The 21,237-nt window shown below is 35.7% G+C and overlaps 1 protein-coding gene across 1 annotated transcript in view; it reads right to left on the bottom strand.

Annotated features, from left to right (window-relative positions):
* Positions 1-4,696: 4,696 nt before the first annotated feature.
* Positions 4,697-21,237, bottom strand: part of LOC109113095 (zinc finger protein GLIS3-like) — a 28,321-nt gene continuing 11,780 nt past the window's right edge. The window contains exons 3-9 of the mRNA XM_042733322.1: positions 16,670-16,831; positions 16,450-16,560; positions 14,260-14,380; positions 13,167-13,275; positions 7,334-7,455; positions 5,743-5,880; positions 4,697-5,660 (exon numbers count right to left, since the gene is read on the bottom strand). Of these exons, the coding sequence (XP_042589256.1) occupies positions 5,527-5,660; positions 5,743-5,880; positions 7,334-7,455; positions 13,167-13,275; positions 14,260-14,380; positions 16,450-16,560; positions 16,670-16,831 (897 nt within the window). The 3' untranslated portion in view covers positions 4,697-5,526. The remainder of the gene's footprint in view (positions 5,661-5,742; positions 5,881-7,333; positions 7,456-13,166; positions 13,276-14,259; positions 14,381-16,449; positions 16,561-16,669; positions 16,832-21,237) is intronic.

The raw sequence follows: 21,237 nt of genomic DNA, 5'->3' as shown, positions 1-21,237 counted from the left end.
ATGTGCCAGAATGTTAATAGTTTTGTTTACAGTCTATGCAGTTCATTTATATACACTTTTGTTTAATGATAATCATTCTGGCACTTGATGTGCAATGTAAAAATGTGCATCTTGAAGCACTGCTCTATATTGTCTTAAGTCACCCCACCTGCTCTCTGTGGCTGTGTATAATCAGGCACCTGTCTGATCCCTCCTCCACCCCCCGGCTGACTTCACCTCCTCTCATTCATCCGCTCCCCTGTGGGCCACTTAAACACACAGCTCTGCTGAGCTACTGCAGACTCAAAAGCCGAAGGGTAACAAAGGCCCGAGAGGAGGGCGACACTTGCTGTCTCTACCCCCACGGCCCTGAGTACGGTGCGAGGGGTCAAACGCGCTTTTGGGATGCCATATATATATATATCAGGCAGGGCAATCTGAGTTTGAGTCTCGTTTGGAATCATTAAACTGTACATGCATGCACAAAGATTACAACAGGGGGGTTACGCAACAATGCAATTTTTGGTTCCCCAAAGGATCATTCAGTGGTCAGTTATTAAAAGAATATTTTAATAACCTAAAGATCTAAAGATTTTTTTCAACTATAAAGTACCTTTTGTAGAATTTAAAGAGTCCATGATTCTTCACAGAACCATCAATGCCAATAAAGAGCCTTTTTTAAATAGTGTACTGGCTTTCTCAAGACAAAAAAAAATAAAGTTTTAAAAATAAAGTTTCTTTATTGGAATCGATGGTTTTGTGAAGAATCTTTCACTTCCATGGAACCTTTGCATTGACCAAAAAGTGGAAGAAGGTTCTTTAGATTATTAAAGTGGTCATTTTAATAATTGTTCACTGAAAGGGCAACCAAAAATGGTTCTTTATTGCAAAACCCTTTTTTGGATCCTTTATTTTTAAGCCTAGAAATTAATCAACTGTGCTAATTGAGCTTGAAGCGAAAATATTCAGAATACAGTAACAATCATTAAAATTAAGACATCTGAAGTGATTACAGTTGCTGATGTATATTTAGCATTGCCAGGGGTGGTTTAGATTAAAAAAAAAATGCACTAAAATAAAGCACAAAAAAAAGAGACTTGATTAATCTTAATTTTTTTTTTTTAAATGTAGAAGCTCTGAAAGATTTTTTTTTTTCCGAGCAGCATCCGCCCACACGCTCGTGAGCTATGAACCTCAATGGGTTTAGCTTGAAATGAAATGGATATGAATTATTTACTCAATCAGTATCTCTTAAAGAGATTGGAAAGGCAACGGGATACTGCGCACAGGTGGCACGGCCCCGGTTCAAGTGGTAACGTGAGCTGATAACTAGCGCTTTCTGACATCCCGTCCTCTCGGTTTCGGCCATTAACAGACAAGCAGGGGGAAGACAACGACAGAAAATAAACCTAAAACACAGGACCTGAGAGAAACACCTGGAATAACATGATCAGCTTCATTACCTTTTGTTTGCTTTCAGAGAAAATACTAAAAAAAAAAAAAAAAATGCATGAAGCACAACACCGTTCCTTTTCCTAAAATCACTATTAATTTCCACAACAGCGTCGGTGAAGCAGGATGGATGGAGCGATATATCCCATGCTGCCCCTCTCCACTGAGCACATGTCAGGTCTTCTCCTGACACACACCTGTTCCTCGTCTATAATGAAGACAACAGGGGAAGCGAGATGCTACTTCATCTCGCAGAGGACCCTGATGCAACTCAAGGAAACCCTCAGCGATTGTTTAGTCGATGCGCCTCGAACCTGCTGCGGTTTGGAACACGTGAGGATCACTCGCATCTCTGCATCCATCCAAGACACAACAAACGAACACTGCATTAACTGACACGCTCTTTCAGTGGTTACAGACTAATGCGAACCACCGAGCTAAGCTGAGACATGAAACCAGCTCCAGCAGAGGTTTAGTTGATATCAATGGCAGCCTGTAAGTTTGCATCATCATCATCATCATCATCATCCTTTGCAAACGTCAGGAAAAAGTAAAAGATGAAATGACACAAATTATGGCTAGACATAAAAACAGTAGTGATGTCAAACGATTAACCGTGATTACTCACATCCAAAATAAATGTTTGTGTTTACATAATGTGTGTACTGTGTATATTTATTATATATATATATATATATATATATATATATATATATATATATATATATATATATATATATATATATATAGACACACACACATATATATAGTATATATTTTAATATATTTACATACATATATATATATATATACATATACATATACACACACATATATAGTATATAGCATCAACATTTTTCTTAAATATAAAAATGCATGTGTGTATATATATATATATATATATATATATATATATATATATATATATATATATATAATATATATATATAATATATATATATATATATATATATATTATGTTGCATTCTTGTGTATAAAGACAGAATTCTAGTTTCGGTTGTGAACCGAGCAATTCTGACAACATTCAACAGCAGGACACATCTTCAATCCAATGACTTTCCCACTTGGGCAATAATGCAAGAAGCATAAAGCCATGCAACCTGACAAGCTACAAATTATAATGTCTAAAGGCCATGTTTGATTCGAGAAGTCAACACTAATGAGATCTGAGCTTATAAACAGGTGGATTTTACTATGATCTAACGAGCTGCCTACTTAGACAGAGATGTCCACTACTCTCTGACAGCTGCTCAAAAATGAGCTCTAGATAGCCAGAACACAAGGTTTAGTTTATGGACGCCCAAATATGGTGCGCACAATGTAGGCAGCACACTAGGTTTTGAGACACGGCCACCGAGGCTGAGGGCCAATAGCTTAGCGAGAGTAACCCCTGCTTTATAACAATAGAAGACAGACAGATAATCATAATAAGTAGCATTATATCCCACAAACCCTACTTAAAATCTTCCAGGAACATTCATCAGCCGAAAACAGAAGCACAAAGAACTCTGTGAGGAGAAAAATCACTCGGTTTCATCACAAATGAGCGTCAGAGTGAAGCTAATCATAACGCACCACCGAGCGGTTAAAAACGACCCAAATATACACGTTTATTACACCCAAATCGTTTTTAGCGAATAGACACGTGAAAGTGATCACAAAACGGTGTGTTTTCGAGCACAAACGCAAACTGTACTGAAGAATCGCTTCACGATGCTAACGCTAGCCGCTTAGCAACACCTGCTTCGTGAGGAGATGATGCTGCTGCGCTTCAATAAAACACCGTTTCCATCGCGTTTAGAGCGATCGTTATCGTCATATTTATTCGTAAACAGCATTCAAACCGCGACAGATGTCGTCTGCTCTTCGGGTTTAACAAATAAAAGCGATCGCGGAGAAAAACATCTGGACGCGCCGCGTCAACAGAAGCAGAATGAAGAAAGAAAGCGTCAGAGAAAGAAACAGCAGCAGACACACTGATAAACCCTTCACGAGACACAAGAGCTTCAGATCTGACTCCAATCATCAAATAGAAATAAAACAGCCACAGCATCGTGCAGCGGTTACACCGCGAACTTACTTATAAGCGAGCGGTTAATATGGAAATATTCACCTGGACTGGTGTGAGGATGAGGATGAGGATGAGGATGGAGCGAAGAGGAGGAGGTTGTTGTTGTTATTGTTGGTGGGTTACAGTCGCCAGGACTACGGTGACTATGGCGCTGCAGCTCAGGGCAACGGTTGCTATAAAGCTCTGCGTGCAACCGAACTCTACGTTGCGGGAAAGGGGCGGGGCTACGGCTCTACTTGACGTAAAACCGTCAGCTCAACCGAACTCGAAAGAGGGCGGAGAGTATCTTTGTGGCTAGGATTTTAATTTTTAAAACTGAAAATATTTAAATGCTAACAGTTAGATTGCTCTAGATTGGATCATAACGACAGAGTATTAAAGCAATAAATGGCATTAAAGTGATATTTTTTGGTAATTAAACATTTTATACACAAGGGTATGTAAACATCAAAGGCAATTCATGTTCATAGATGACTTTAGTAGATTAAACATTACAAACATATGCTTTGTGTATAAATATTTACATCAATATGGCTTTAATATGCCATAAGTGCATTGTTTTTTGCTTATATATTATTTACATATAGTGGCCCCAAAAATTTTTATTTAAAATATCAAACCATGTCATTTACTGTAAATAAAGATGCACAAATACATGCCATCTGAGATCAGGATGAGTTTGTTTCTTCATCAGGTTTGTAGAAATGTAGCACTGCATCAGTGTCTCATCAATGGATGCTCTGCAGTGAATGGGTGCCGTCAGAATGAGAGTCCAAACAGCTGATAAAAACATCACAATAATCCACAAGTAATCCACAGCACTCCAGTCCATCAGTGAACATCTGGAGAAGACAAGATGAAACACATCCAGCATTAAGACGCTTTTAACTCAAATATGTAGAGTCTATAATCCATAATAACACTTCCTCCAGTGAAAAAGTGTTCTGGTCTGAATCAGGAGAGAAATCTACACAGATCAAGCAGCGTTTAAACAGCTCTAAACTTTCATCTTTTGTCTTCTCCAGATGTTCACTGATGGACTGGAGTGCTGTGGATTACTTGTGGATTATTGTGATGTTTTTATCAGCTGTTTGGACTCTCATTCTGACGGCACCCATTCACTGCAGAGCATCCATTGCTGAGACACTGATGCAGTGCTACATTTCTACGAATCTGATGAAGAAACACACTCATTCTTATCTTTGATGACCTGAGGATGAACACATTTCCATATTTTAATATTCCTGTCTTTGGGTGAACTATTCCTTGAAGGTAAACATTTGGCAAAATTAAAGTGCCCCATTATGGGTAATGAAAGGTTCATATTTTGGTTTTGGGAGTCCCCAACAACAGGCTGACCTACACTTTCATTGTCTTATAATATGCATTTATTTTTACCTTATTTGCTCAACGACTCCCAAACAATTCGCTCAATGATTCATTTTTGCAAACCCCTGCTTTGATTGGTCCGATTTTTTTATTTCATTTTCATCACGCCTGTAATGCCTGATAAAGCAGTGTTTGTGAGCGCAGTGCTGCTTTGTGAACAGCGTTACCAGGGAAACAGCTATTTTTACCGCTCCAAAAGTAGCACCCAGTGGCAAAGAAGCTTGTCTTTTGGCAGTAAAAAAAACTTAATTTATAATTTATACACGGTGCAACTCAAACTTTGCAGTTAGAGCTGTGTTACATAATAGGGGCACTTTAAGTTTGTCTGGTTTGAAATATACCTGTGTGAACACGATGTCGACTAAAGGTCTCTGAGCAAAAATGAAAAGTGTTTGAGATGCACAGATACAGACACTTGCTTTGATATTTTAACTCGTGACAAAATGTGGCTTAAACGTCCAAATGCTTCACAGTGTTTAAAAAATCCGGTTTCTCCCACTGACTAGCAGTCCATGAGGAAGTTCTTCTGTTAAACTCTCTCAATGACATAAACAAGCCAAAGTGAGCTGACCAAATCTGCTCAGACTGAAGAGATCCACTCTGGAGAGAAGCGTTCACCCTTCAGTATAGACGCATGAGATCCGGCTTGGGGTTCTCTCCACTGTACAGACATGAAGGTAATTATCCTCCGGCACCGAAGGCACCTGCTCTCCCAGAAACTCTTCCGGTCCGGTTTGAGAGTCGAACACTGCTGTCACAAACACACAGAACCGTAAGCATGCGAGTTTCTGCAATGCAATCATGCTGATTTATAGTATTTGTGTTTTTACCGGCGATGCTTGACAGAGTTGTGTGCAGCAGGTCGAGCTCAGGCTGAGACAGATTGTTCTCAAACATGGGCATCTGCATCATGGGACTAATGTGTTTGGCTCCGTATGAGAACACGGTCTGGGCATCGGCAGAGAAACCTGCAAAAAAAATCACGCTATTTGATTATTCAAAACACCAAACGACATTACAATCTAACGGCTGTGTCCATCATTTAAGATTCCAGGCTTCAGTGATGTTTCCTCGGGGCGATATTTGAGCTTGGGAGAACTTTATACCATCAGTATGATGAGATTAGATGTGGATCTATTTTTGACTTCGCCTGACAGACTGCCATCTGTTGCTGTAAGAGTGGAAGGACCAGTTTGTGAATCATTCAGCGCTGATCGGTTTGTTCTCAGCTTACAGTCACATCTTAAATGTGCATTTTGCATCTGCTTGCTGCACATATGCAATATATGTAAATGTGCTTATATAAAGTGTTGGATGCCACACAGATGTGCTGCCTGTTAGTGTTGCTAGGGTGGTGTTTATCTGGTTGCTAGGACAGCTGTTAGATTTTTTGCTGCACAATTAATCTAAACAGAAACCGAAATCGCAGTATGGCTTTGTGCGATTGTGCATCTGTAAGCCTTAATATTGTTATTTTACATTTATAATCTAAAAGTAAATTGGTCAGAAAAAAATTCTCTTTATGTCTTTTTTTCTGTAATATTTTATTAAAAAAGAAATAATGATTTATTTATATATATATATAATATATATATATATATATATATATATATATATATATATATATAAATATAACATTTTAAATTGCGCTTTTTATCAGATTTTTTTGTATCTGCAGGTGGTTGTAAACAGGTTGCTTGTAAGAAGTTATTTTAATGCACATAAAATTCAACAAAAGTTTGATGGTTTAACATTTGAAAATAAAGCAATTAAGTCATCCATAAAAATTTATATTGTAATTTTAGTTTTAACGAAATATATATATATTTGCATTATTAATAATAATAATAATAATAATAATAATAATAATATTTTTTTGTACTGTGAAATATTACAATAGTCTTTTTTTCACTGTAATATTGTAGTGGTACAGTAGTAATATTTTTAATTTAGTTTTTGTATTTAATTTTTGTATTTTTATTTAATAGTTACAATGCTACTATTATTGCTAAACATATCATTATTTATTAATATTATTTTATTGCCAAACTGATATAGAATCAATTTTTTTTCTTCACATTTTTATTTAAATCACATTTTAATTTGCAGTTTTATCTGAGAAAAAAAAAGAGCAATTTATTTATTTTGTCTTACCAAATCATACAGCTCTAGTGTAATTCTAGTTTTTGCAAACCGGTTGCTTTACAAAGTTTTTGTAAAAACCTGCAAATATCTCTGTCTCCTGACATTATCAGTATTTCAAAAACATTTTAATACTTGAGTATAATTAAATGTGAAAGCTTAATTTGAGAAACATTTTCACACAGTAACCAACCATACTTTAATCTACAATATATACCATTGTATTTTTTTTTTTAGATGAAATAGATTAGATAAGGATATAAAAGAAAAGGGACATACTGTCCGGGTGGGATGTCCTGGGATGGCTGGAGTATCTGGGGAGTTTGTGAGTGTTTTGGCCCAGCGTGTGACGAGATGACAGCGGTCCTGAAGACATCTGACGCGACACAGGAACCCTGGACCTGAGAGATCAGATGCTTGTACAGTAATAAACCATATATCTGTATTAAACATAGGCAGCATAGGTCTGGTGCATTTTAAAGAAGTGCAGTAGTTCAGTCAAAAATGGAAATAGTCATAATTTTACTCATATAATCAAAATGCTTATCTAATAGTATGCTAACCCTACTCTTATGTAGGCTTTTATGGTGCTTTGTTATCTTGACAGCAGTCCACTTTCACTGAAAGGATGTCAAATACATTTTCAAAATTGATTTTCTAAATGTTCAAATTTTTACAGTGCTTTATACAGTACAGACTGTTTTAAAGCAGCTTCACAGCAATGAACTGGAAAATAACAGCATTAATAATGCATTTGAGACAGATTAAAAAATTGGCCGTAAAGCAGCTCTACAGAAGACAAAAGTGTCAATATTCAGATCAGTTTGATTAAGTGTTGTTTCAGTTCGGTTCAGTAACAGTGTCAGTGTTGCAACATTCATCAATTATGAAACTAATTCACTTGACAAGGAACCCAGACTTGATCAGGTGACAGAAATTGAAAGAACCGTGTGAGAAACCAGGCCTAAATGAACGAACGCTGTGTGATTTATGAATTATGAAGTCAAATTTGTGGACTGATGCTATTTTTGCATCCAGCTCTGAAATAACAGCATGAACGTTTCATTTGAACAAGTATGGGCTGACAGCGAGTCATTTTGCATGAATTGTACCTTTAAAGGTCATGAAATGCATTTAATACATTTTATTTTAGAATGTTTCTTGAGGTGCACTTATAATCTCAGTATGATTTTTCCCCCATCAAAAACATTCATAACTTAGAAATAGTATTTTTCTACCCTGAGTTGAAGGCTCTGTTGGAAGGGGGGTGTCTGCTGGCAGACTTCAGATGAAATGCTGTGATTGGATAACATCTCAGCATATAAAATGATCATTACATGTGGAACTCTCTGAAAACTTTAACTGCCAAGATGAACCAGTGATTCATTTGGAGCTCAAGATGAGTCTGTGCGGTAATAATTCTTTTGGAGCGTGAGTCTGTGCAGTAGTGATTCATTTGGATCCTGAGTCTGTGCGGTAATGATTTGTTTGGAGCCTGAATCTGTGCAGTAGTGATTTCTTTGGAGCCAGAGTCTGCACAGTAGTGATTCATTTGGAGCTCAAGTTGAGTCTGTGCAGTAGAGGTTCATTTGGATCCTGAGTCTGTGAAGTAGTGATTCATTTGGATCCTGAGTCTGTGCGGTAATGATTTGTTTGGAGCCTGAATCTATGAAGTAGTGATTCGTTTGGAGCCAGAGTCTGCACAGTAGTGATTCATTTGGAGCTCAAGATGAGTCTGTGTGGTAATGATTCATTTGGAGCCAGAGTCTGTGCAGTAGTGATTCATTTGGATCCTGAGTCTGTGCGGTAATGATTTGTTTGGAGCCTGAGTCTGTGCAGTAGTGATTCATTTGGATCCTGAGTCTGTGTGGTAATGATTCATTTGGAGCCAGAGTCTGTGTGGTAATGATTTGTTTGGAGCCTGAGTCTGTGCAGTAGTGATTCATTTGGATCCTGAGTCTGTGTGGTAATGATTTGTTTGGAGCCTGAGTCTGTGCAGTAGTGATTCATTTGGATCCTGAGTCTGTGTGGTAATGATTTGTTTGGAGCCTGAGTCTGTGCAGTAGTGATTCATTTGGATCCTGAGTCTGTGTGGTAATGATTTGTTTGGAGCCTGAGTCTGTGCAGTAGTGATTCATTTGGATCCTGAGTCTGTGTGGTAATGATTCATTTGGAGCCAGAGTCTGTGTGGTAATGATTTGTTTGGAGCCTGAGTCTGTGCAGTAGTGATTCATTTGGATCCTGAGTCTGTGTGGTAATGATTTGTTTGGAGCCTGAGTCTGTGCAGTAGTGATTCATTTGGATCCTGAGTCTGTGTGGTAATGATTTGTTTGGAGCCTGAGTCTGTGCAGTAGTGATTCATTTGGATCCTGAGTCTGTGCGGTAATGATTTGTTTGGAGCCTGAGTCTGTGCAGTAGTGATTCATTTGGATCCTGAGTCTGTGTGGTAATGATTCATTTGGAGCCAGAGTCTGTGTGGTAATGATTTGTTTGGAGCCTGAGTCTGTGCAGTAGTGATTCATTTGGATCCTGAGTCTGTGTGGTAATGATTTGTTTGGAGCCTGAGTCTGTGCAGTAGTGATTCATTTGGATCCTGAGTCTGTGTGGTAATGATTTGTTTGGAGCCTGAATCTATGAAGTAGTGATTCGTTTGGAGCCAGAGTCTGCACAGTAGTGATTCATTTGGAGCTCAAGATGAGTCTGTGTGGTAATGATTCATTTGGAGCCAGAGTCTGTGCAGTAGTGATTCATTTGGATCCTGAGTCTGTGTGGTAATGATTTGTTTGGAGCCTGAGTCTGTGCAGTAGTGATTCATTTGGATCCTGAGTCTGTGTGGTAATGATTTGTTTGGAGCCTGAGTCTGTGCAGTAGTGATTCATTTGGATCCTGAGTCTGTGTGGTAATGATTTCTTTGGAGCCAGAGTCTGCACAGTAGTGATTCATTTGGAGCTCAAGTCGTGTCTGTGCAGTATAGATTCTTTTGGATCTTGAGTTTGTGCAGCAGTGATTCATTTGGAGCTTTTATGGGTTAGTTCACCCAAAAATGAAAATTCTGTCATTAATGACTCACCCTCATGTCGTTCCAAACCCGTAAGACCTTTGTTCGTACCGTCTTCCACCATTTTGGAGAGTATCCACTGAACATAATCAATGTAATCAGCATTATATACATTCAGTAGAAAGCATGCGCATGCTGAACGTAAACGATGCGGATTACATTGATTACATTCAGTGTAGTAACTCGAGGAGTCCTGCTGAATAAATTGTTATTATCGTTTTCTTTGCGCACAAAAAGTATTCTCGCTGCTTTGTAAAATTACGGTTGAACCGTTGATGTCACATGGACTATTTTAACAATGTCCTTGCTATGTTTCTGTCACTGATCGTAGTAATATCCTTGCTGTCTATGGAGGGTCAGAGAACTCTCGGATTTCATCAAAAATATCTTAATTTGTGTTCTGAAGATGAACGAAGGCCTTACAGGTTTGGAACGACACGAGGGTGAGTAATTAATGACGGAATTTTCATTTTTGGGTGAACTAACCCTTTAAACACTATTTTTGCCACACTGGATTAAAGCAAGTACCTTTTGCCTGAATTATAAATGTTAAGCACAGGAACAGAGAATCTGGGGTCAGATGTATTTCACACCCGATTAAGCACAAAGCGAGATAATTACGCCGATCCCATTGTCTGGGTATTTCTCGCACTTTATGATTCTCTTACTGAATTTCCTGCTGCTCTTGTGCTCGGTGGCTACAGCGTCGGCTAACGTGAGCAGGTCTCCATCCCACAAACCGATTGTCTTTCTTGGATCCTGCGGCGCATGGTGTGCCCACCGCCGGCGAGAAGCCATGCGCATCTGGTTCCAGAAAGGCAGAAAAGTTCCTTTCTGTGCCTTTGAATCAGAGGAATGGGCATCCAAAATATAAACTCTTCCCAAACGCTCTTGCCACAGCAGACGTGTAAAACACACAAAAGCGCAGCGGAGGCTTTCACCAGAGAAAAGCCTGCTTTATTTGAATCAGATTATCACAGCCATAAAGCCATGACAACCAGGAACGCATTCGTCGCAGATCAGAGAGAAAGAAAAGACGCTTTTGAATCGGTCACAGCGATTCACTCCGCCAAGAGAAACTCAGAATGAATGTCAACTAGACAGTGATTCAGTTTGTGGCAACTTACTCGACTGAAGTTTGACCAGAAACATAGCGATAGGAAAAAACATACCGGCGCGGATTATTAGACTCGATTCATCAGGCTTGAAAGAAGCGTCACAGACACTGGTGCAAAGAAGTGTTGCCAGCTTGGTGTCGCGGCTAACCTGTCTTTCAGAGTGAATACAAATGTACCTCCTTTTTAATGTCTTTCAGACTTCGAGTGAACTAGCTCGCAGGATTTCAGAGGAAAGAGGCTGCTGTGAATCTCAAGGCGGCGTAAAGAAAATTGAATGTAATTATTGTTTCCTTCAAAATGAGCAGGTTATTACTCAATTACTTAATACTTAAATTAGTAAAATACAGATCTGTAATATGTTTTTCACTTGCATAGTATTACACTGAAAAACCTTGCTTGATGTTAAAGTCAAAATTGACATTATTTACACAAGCGCTCAAAGATTGGTATCAGTAAGGTTTGTAATGTTTTTTAAAGAAGTCTCTTCTGCTCATCAAGGCTGCATTTATTTGATCAAAAATGCAGAAAAAAACGGTAATCTTGCAAAATGTTATTATTATATAGAATAATGGTTTTTATTTTAATATCTTTTAAAATATAATTTATTTCTGTGATGCGCAGCTGAATTTCCATCATCAATACTCCAGTATAAAGTGTCACATGATGTTCAGAAATCATTCTAATATGCTGATTTATTATTAGAATTATCAACAGTTGTGCTGACAAATATTTTTTTGGAAACTGCGATACTTTATTCAGGATTCTTAGATGAATAAAAAGTTAAAAAGAACAGCATTATAACAATATAAATCTTTTCTATCACTTCTTAACAATTTAACACATCCTTGCTGAATAAAAGTTTTAATTTCTTTCTTTAAAAAAAAGAGAAAGAATTAAAATGTACTGTCCCCGAATTTTTGAACAGTAGTGTATATTTTTAGAAAATATTTCTATTTTAAATAAATGCAAGAATATTTTAAATAAATCAAATAATCTTTCAGAACAGTTTCAACACTGATAATAAATCATCATATTAGAATGATTTCTGAAGATTATGTGACACTGAAGACTGGAGTAATGATGCTGAAAATTCAGCTGCGCATCACAGAAATAAATTAAATTTTAATGTATATTAAAATAGAAAAACATTATTTTACATTGTAATAATATTTCACAATATTAAATTTTTTTCCTGTATTTTTGATCAAATAAATGAAGCCTTGATGAGCAGAAGAGACTTCTGTAAAAACATTAAAAATCATTCTGATCCCAAACTTTTGGAAAAAGTTCATTATCTTCGTAATCTTTAAGCATTAATATTAACTTTATTATTAATGACACTATAAAAAAGTGTTACTTATATATTTTTTAAATAAAATAAAAAATGTAATAAAATAAAAAAAATTAAGAAAATTTTAAACTTATTTTATTTCAACTAGTTTCCAAGGCAACATTTATAATTAATAAACTGAAACGAAATACTATAAACACAAAACACACATCAAAATTGCTAAAACTTAAACTAAAATTATAGTGAAAACAGAATACTAAAAAAATACTGATTTCATCAAAATGTAATGTTTAATGCATGATCACATAGATAGGGGAAATGAATAAACGGAAGTAGTGACAAATATTTTCTGATGTATTTTCTAAGTGTACTGGATTATTGAAAAAAAAATGTAGGATGGACTTTGTTTTATATTGCAGTTGTTGATTGGATGTTGAGATGTAGGCGTGGCTTTCAAAAGAGCTTGAAAGGGCGGGGCTTAAGAGCAACTATTGGAGGAAACCAACAGAGGGAAGATCTAGTTCTGATTAAACATTACCAGCTCAAAACACTTGCAGAGATGAATCAATGCATTTAGAAAACAAACACTTTCACATTAGTTAAATGCTGTGACTCATGCATTTCAAACTGATCATGTTGTTCTACCTGTTGCTTCCCTGTGCGGCCGGCAGCTGCATGTGGGTCTGAAGGGTCTGTGGATCGGATGGGCTCCTCACGGGACTCTGCGGGGTGTTTGTCTGGTTCAGGGTGAACACTTGGACATTGACAGAAGATAAAACAGAGATCATCATCACTCTTGAGTCAAACAGTGGTCAGATTAGATGCCATTAGCCATCACTGCAATGAAATCTAACTAAATAACCCAAATATACAGAAAGCTTCTTATGGCCTGTTTACATAAATGCATTTCTGCATTACACTGTTCTGCTTTTCCAGTGTTTTTCTATGTAAACATGCACTAGACGGATGTATTTGATCGCTCCATTTGCATCGTGCACTGTTCTAAAATCATTGTTTGTTAATAGAAATTAATAATAATAATAAACACATGTCTAGACAAGATACAAGTGAATAGGGTAAAAAAACTAATAAACTAATAGATATCTCCATATTTCCATAATTTAAGAATTGCAAACATTTTTGAATCACAAGTTTTCTGAAACGTAATGTGATGAGACAATATTTAATTAAATATGCATACATTTCCAGAATGTAAACTGAATATGGGATAAATCCAGATTCAGAAATCTTGATTGATTTTGTTGACATATTAGAGTTTTTTTTCCGAAGGGGATTTGGGATTTCTCTCTTTATCACTCCATAAATCAGAAAACAAATACATTTTCACCATGTTTTAGGAGTAAAATGTTTAATCTGTGTGAACAAACCCCTTAGTGAAACTTCCACACTAGACACTGCAAAAAATGATATTCTTACTTACTGTTTTAGTCTTGTTTTCTAGTATAAATATCTAAACATTCTTGAATCAAGATGCATTTACTGTACAAGTAAAATTACTTAAGATATTAAGTTTTTGTTAATAAAAAAGAAAATCTAAATTTTAAATTTGCAAATCTAAATTCTAAATTTGCAAAAATATCTGTCAAGAAAAATAAGAAAAATAATCTTAATTCAAAGGCTAAACAAGATTATTTTTCTTGCCCCATTGTCAGATATTTTTGCTTGTTTTAAGCAAAAACTAACAAAATCATATATAAGTGTTAGTTAGTATTTGTACCAGTGTAGAGATCGTTAGTGGGCGACTGGCGCTTGGTCTCAATCAGGTCCAGTGGTGCGAGGCTGTGAACGGTCAAACACTCAGCGAGTCCGTCCTGACTGAGCTCTGTGCTGCGTCTCAACTACATCACATCAAACACAGTCACACATCAACATGACACGCTTTACTTAAAGCCTTTAAATACAATGCATTATTAAAGTAGTTTTAATGCATTAATTATGCACCTTATAATGCACTGTATTATCATATACACTACCACTCAACAGTAAAAATTTTTGTTTTTTACAGAAGCCTCTTTTGTTCACCAAGCCTGCATTTATTTGAGCCAAAATACAGCAAAAGCAGTAATATTGTGAAATATTTTTACTATTTAAGATAATTGCTTTCTATTTGAATATATTTTAAAATATAATTGATTTCTGTGATCAAAGCTGAATTTTCAGCATATTTTAAATAGTAAAAATATTTCACAATATTACTGCTTTTGCTGTATTTTAGATAAAATAAACGCATGCTTGGTGAGCAAAAAAGAAATTATATAAAATGTATATAAATTATTTCTGAAATGATATAATGCATTACAACATACATTATGAATACCTTTATAAAGCATTATACATAAATGCTTTAAATGTTAACGATTTTATCAACGAGAAACTGACTGGATTGTAAATAGTGACAGTAAAGTACAGTGTAAAAATGATTTTTTTGAAGTTGTAAATAGATTAGAGTACATTTTACAAGAAAATACTATTTCAGTCTTTCTACCTAAAAATCTTACATTTAATTCCATGTTACTCGTCCTTTCCCTGTTTTTATTTTTATGAAATTTAAATGCAATTTCTGAGTGAAAGTAAAGTCTATGCTTAAACTAAAAGTGTAAATATCTATTTTGCAGCTTAGATTATTTAAGAAAACAAATCATGAGAATTATATATTTGAAATGACATGCACCAATGAATCATTCACAATAAGACCAAAAAAAGCAAAAGCTGTCCAGTTTGATTTCATCTTGACTTAAGGACTGCATTTACTTTCCAAATGATATTAAAGCAAATAGATGACAACAAGTGGAGATGATGTCTCGGATAATTGGCTCCTAATCTTTTGCTTAATTGAGCTGAATGTACAGTAATTAATCATGAGCATATGGTTAAAATATCGCAGCGTGATTATATTTAGAACACAGTATATTCTGAGTACTTCATAATAATCACAGGTGACTTTTTCTCTCTCAGATACGTCTACCTGAGGAATCTGTATCTATGGTGATGTGAGCTTTATTTTGTTCCTCTGTGATGATGAACGGCTTCTACACAAGGCTGCTAACAATTTACACGTTTAGAGACTCCGTTATCATCACGCCTCTTGACAAATGCTATGCATTTTGCCTCAAACGAACAACTCTCTGTGTTCGTTCAATGTGAGACAATGCTTGTGCTGTACAATCATAGTTCACACAAAAACCTTCATGTCTTTCCAAACCTATATGCTTTTGAGACATCATTTTTAAAGTCTTTGTTTACATGTTAAGATTTGAAAACTCCAAGAAGGACAGAAATACCATTAGAAAAAGAGAGCCTGCTGCTTGAAAGAAGCCTCTTCTGCTCACCGAAGCTGCATTTATTTGATCAAATATACAGTAAAAATACTCAAATATTATTATGATTTAAAACAGCTGTTTTCTATGTGAATATCTGTTAAACTGTAATTTATTTCTGTGATGCGCAGCTTAATTTTTAGCATAATTACTGCAGTCTACAGTATCAGAAATGGTTCTTGAGCAGCAAATCATCATATTAGAATGATTTCTGAAGATCATGTGACACTGAAGACTGGAGTAATGATGCTGAAAATACAGCTTTGATCAATAACATTTTAACAGTTATTCACACTTATTTCAAACTGTAATAATATTTCACAATTTCTATTGCATTTTTGAATAAATGCACCCTCAGTGAGCAGAAGAGACGTCTTTAAACAATCTTATTTGTTTCAAACATTTGACCATTAAAGCACCTTCTGAAGACAAATAATAGAAAATAAAGTAAATTAAAATTTTCCTTTTCGTAGTGCATGAAAAAACAGATCAGCATCAGAGTTTGGAAAGATGAGGATGAATAACTGACGGCAGAACTAAGACTTTCTTCTTCAGCTTCAGTCTGATCAGTGTTTTGATGATTCTCGTACCTTCTTCTGGGCTTGTTGCTCCTTTAAAGAGTGTGATTTGAGGTGTTTGCGCAGAGAGCTGGGGTCTGTGTAGCGTTTTGTGCAGCCCTGGATCTGACAAGCGTAGGGTTTCTGCAGAAACACAACCTGTTAGTGCACACGTCTGTGACAGGTCTTGTTTACAGGTGTGTTGCGTGGGAGTGATAAAGTGTGTAAAATGAGGTTTTCAGGCGCCGCTCACCGTGTCGACGTGTGTTCGCTGGTGTTTGGCTCGATCGCTGGAGTTGCTGAAGGCTTTCTGACAGCCGGGATGCTGACATACATAGGGTTTCTCGCCTGTGTGGCTCCTCAGATGGATTTTTAGGTTCTCCAGACGGGAAAACGCCTTCTGACAGCCCTCAAACTGAAGTTAGAATAAAGATACCATACAATAAAAAAGTTAGATATGTCACATTGAACAGCTGAACCTTCTCTCCGCTTAAAATGATTCTCTTACGTAGTATTTTTGTGTTGTTTTCCAGTATAAATATCTAAAACATTTTGAATCAAGATGAAGTTACTGTACAAGTAAAATGACTTAAGATACTATGTTTGCAAAATTTTCTTAGTTTTTCCTTAAAACGATCAAAAATATCTGCCAATGGGGCAAGAAAAATAATCTTGTTTAGCCTTTGAATTAAGATTATATTTCTTTCTCTTTTTATTTTTTATTTTTTGCTTGTTTTAAGAAAAAACTAACAAAATTTTTTCACTTTTATTACAGAAAACAAGACATAATATCTTAAAGTCATTTAACTTGTCAAGTAGTTGTTAAAAGTGTTCTCGTTCCAAAGATATTTTTACTTGATTTACAAGACTTAATTTTTAAGTTAATTATTTTTTTTTGTTGTAGTTTATTAGTTTACAGGGGCAACGCAGATTAATAAACATGGCTATAAATGTGCCAGAATTACCCCAAAAGGCTATTTTTCATCTGAAGACCCTTGACAGAATGTTAAAAAGTAACCCTGAAAACAAAACAGAGCATCTTAGACACATATGACAACCAACAAAGAAGAAGAGATAAAAAAGTAGAATGACTGATACATGATTGCACATAAAAATCAAACTAAAACACAATGAGTAATCTTAAAAAAAATAAGATATAAGGAAATAGGCTCAAGCTTGCCACAAAGCAACGGCAAAAGTAATTACCATGAATGTGTCAGGGGGAAATAGTAAGGAGATGTTTGAATTATTTACTAATAAACTAGTGTTTTCTGTGTCAGTGTCGAAAAAATGAAGATGACGATCTCCTCATTAGACACGCCTTTAGATAGAAGTGCATCTTTACGGATTATGTTTTTGTTTTCGATTTATTTCATTAAGGGTTAATTTAAAGCTTTCTATAGATATATGTATCATGTCTGTGAGGCATGTATTCACTGAGTTTGTGAAGCACTCCTGTTCAAGACCGAGACGGCAGAAAGCGCATCATGTTTGTTTTCTTTATTTTATAAAAGCACAACGTTTTGTTGATATTGTGAGTGCACACAAATAAACTTAGACCCTTTACAGTTCCAAATGATGTATTACTCCTACCTTTTATGAGCAAAAATGACGGCATATCCACTGAAAAACATGCAAGTGATCACACTGGTGCCTCCATGTCCTGCAAAGCGTGCTTTAGCTTCCACTCTCCGCACAAACTATTGCATATAGCGCACATTTATCTAGATTTAATGTTTGAACATTTTTATATGCTTGAACTGTTTTTGTATATCTATAGATTTTGTTTTAGACAATTCTCACTGTCAGCCGCTGGCTGCTTGGTCGTTACTTTTAAAAACAAAAACTTGTAACGAACAAAAAATGCTCCAAACGTTTTTCTAAATTAACTTAATAAACAATAAAGCGCTATATAAATGCATCATTCAGTCATTAATAAAAAACAAAACAAAATGAAATATAATCACTTTGCCATTACATACAAAACTGAACTATTTTAATAGCTGGAACAGAAGTATAAGCTGTTTTGGGAGAAGGGGGAAAAAAGATGGGCTCGGGCTGGTAATTATGATAAACTGTCGGACAAGGGCCAGGCTAGGGCCTATATCTCAGGCCCGTGCAGGGCTCTAATACAGTCCTCTGGAATACATGACACAGATTGACCAGGAGGGGTCAGTGTTTTGCTGCTCAAATGACCAGTTTATGTCTCATTCAATGCCATCACAAGCTTTCATTACAGTGCACCGATTGTAAATGAACAGATCTGATGCGTAACTCTGGAGACTTTGCTGCAATTTCACTCAAATTGCACTCTTGGCTTGCAGTCGTGTGCCATTTCACGGTCCCTCTGCTTATTTTGTGCCGTCTTCATTAGATTAAACCAACACTATTGTCTGTGCAAATATTATTATGCATTATTAAAGAAGCTAATTAAAATGAAAAAATTTAGAAACATTAGTAGGTGACATGTTTTCATCTGTTCTCCTGGATGATGATCTTCTGGAGCTCATACGAGGCTTCATACTTTCACACTTAGTCATAGTTTTCAGGAATGTGTCTAAAGGTGTATATTAGTTCATTCTTGATGATGTTCTTATTTTAGTTGAGCACTTTCTGTGTAAAACCATCATCACAGGGGAGATTATATCAGACAACCGTAAGCTGTTACCCTGAATGGTCTATATAATGACATTATATGTCTGTTTATATAATCAAATGATCATATATATCATAAAACAAAAAAATCACATGAATAATTATAATAATAATAATATACAATTTTAGTATGCAAATAAATATATTTTTCATTATTCATTTCATTTTCATCATGCATAACTATTATTTTATATATAATATATTTAGAATATTATTTATATATAAATGTTTTAATTTATGTGTGTATATGTATATTTGTGCACATTTTTTGTTTGACTTAGAAATGTTATGTAAAAATGTATTTGTGTATATAGGTGGTAATATAGTAATAATAATAATAATAATAATAATTATATATATATATATATATATATATATATATATATATATATATATATATATTTACACCCACATTCAACATCATATTTCTGAGTCAAATAAAAAGTATACACTAATATACATACACATATATTATATAATATTTGAACATGATATATTAAATAGTATTTATATATAATACTATAATATAATATAGTACTACTACATCTAGAAATATTTTTGCATGTGTGTGTTATGTATAATTAAAAAATGTTATTTAAGTATTTATTGCATAGATTGTAAGATCAAAGGCTTGACTGTTCACCTTCATTAAATGACATCACAGTGATTTTGCAGTGGCCTCATCTTGGAAGAATGTGCCATTCCTGATCTTTGTCCTTTCTAATGTCCTGACAGGAATGCTAGTGATCATGGTCACGGATACCAGAAACCACTGAGCTGTGAACAAACGTCCTGACCTCATTCATGATTCAGAAATATGGTTTCAGAATAAATGATTACCTACTAAAATCATCTGAAAATGACTTCAGCAATAGCTAGAATTCCTCTGCTCTGAGCTCATCTTATATAAGAGGAATCTGCTGAAGTGAAGGGTTGGACATTAACAGTGTGTTTTTGTCAGAAGGGTTTGATTGCTTTATAATGAAGTGGTTATTTTAGTAGATACCAATAGCAGTTTTGCATGTGGGTGTCATTTATAGACTTTAATCACAAAGCTTGTGTTGATCTTTATCTAAATTGAATCTATATTCTAAAGAAGTTTGTTTGTTTTTTGAGAACAGGAAGAACTGTACTTTCAGTTTATTTGCAGGGTTGTCACTAATGGACATGAAGTCTGTTCTTTTCCTCTTTTCTTTGCGTTGGCAGAGGTGACATTTGCTCGTAAATCTCAGCAGAGGAATTCTGCTCAACTCGGGTGTTTGGATGTGTTTAGTACTCAAGGTTTGTGCCTCGTTACATGCTGTTTGTTTCAGCCGCTGGGTGTCTGGGATTAATCGGGACTGTTTCTAAAAGCAGAGGGAGAAAGACACAGCTGTTGTGCAGTTTCTTCACGTATGCATATTTTCATCTTTCCAAAATCCTTCCTAATCCCAACTGATAAATAATAATCACAAACAAACATGAGTGATAGTAAAAGCTAACAATGAATTCTAATTAGTGACGTTAATCACTAGTGCGGTACGAACTGTTTGAAAACAAACTTCAGTGTGTCCTGCAGTGTGATAGATTGATAGTAGTGGTGGGCATAGATTAATTTTTTTAATCTAGATTAATCTCACTGTAATCTTGGAATTAATCTAGATTAAAATGGCTCATTTGAATTCTGCCCAAGGCATTCAAATTATGTTCAGTAAGATGTACTTGTTAGTACTGATAGAGCTGTGCTGCACTCAAACATAGTAGTTTGACGACGACTCTTCCCCTGCGCTACATTGCTTGGCCCGGCATCTTCTGCATTAGCGAAGTGGTGCTTTGCGTTTAGGTGGTACTTGAGACTGGAAGAACTCCTACAGTAAACTAATTCCGCATTGCACAAGTTGCAAACAACCTTACGCCTGTTTCACACACACTCCGTCTGCAGTGCGTATGCGTTGCATTTATTTTTTTATTATTATTTTTTTTTTACGCACCCATGTTAACGGATTCCAGCGTTCACGCGGTTGTGGTCCGTCAGTGCGTTCCAGGAGCGGTGCGTCTGCAGCAGTGCAGCAATCGTTTATGCACCGAGTCTATTTTTGCTGTGCTGCATGTGCTGAATTAAAATGACAGCGCATTGTTCGCGGTAAAAATTAACATGGATTGACACGGAAATGCAGTAATTTCACA

Source organism: Cyprinus carpio, chromosome B10, assembly GCF_018340385.1.
Source record: "Cyprinus carpio isolate SPL01 chromosome B10, ASM1834038v1, whole genome shotgun sequence".
NCBI lineage: Eukaryota > Metazoa > Chordata > Actinopteri > Cypriniformes > Cyprinidae > Cyprinus > Cyprinus carpio.
The sequence above is the reverse complement of the archived record's forward strand: the minus strand, read 5'-3'. Positions and strand labels throughout refer to the sequence as shown.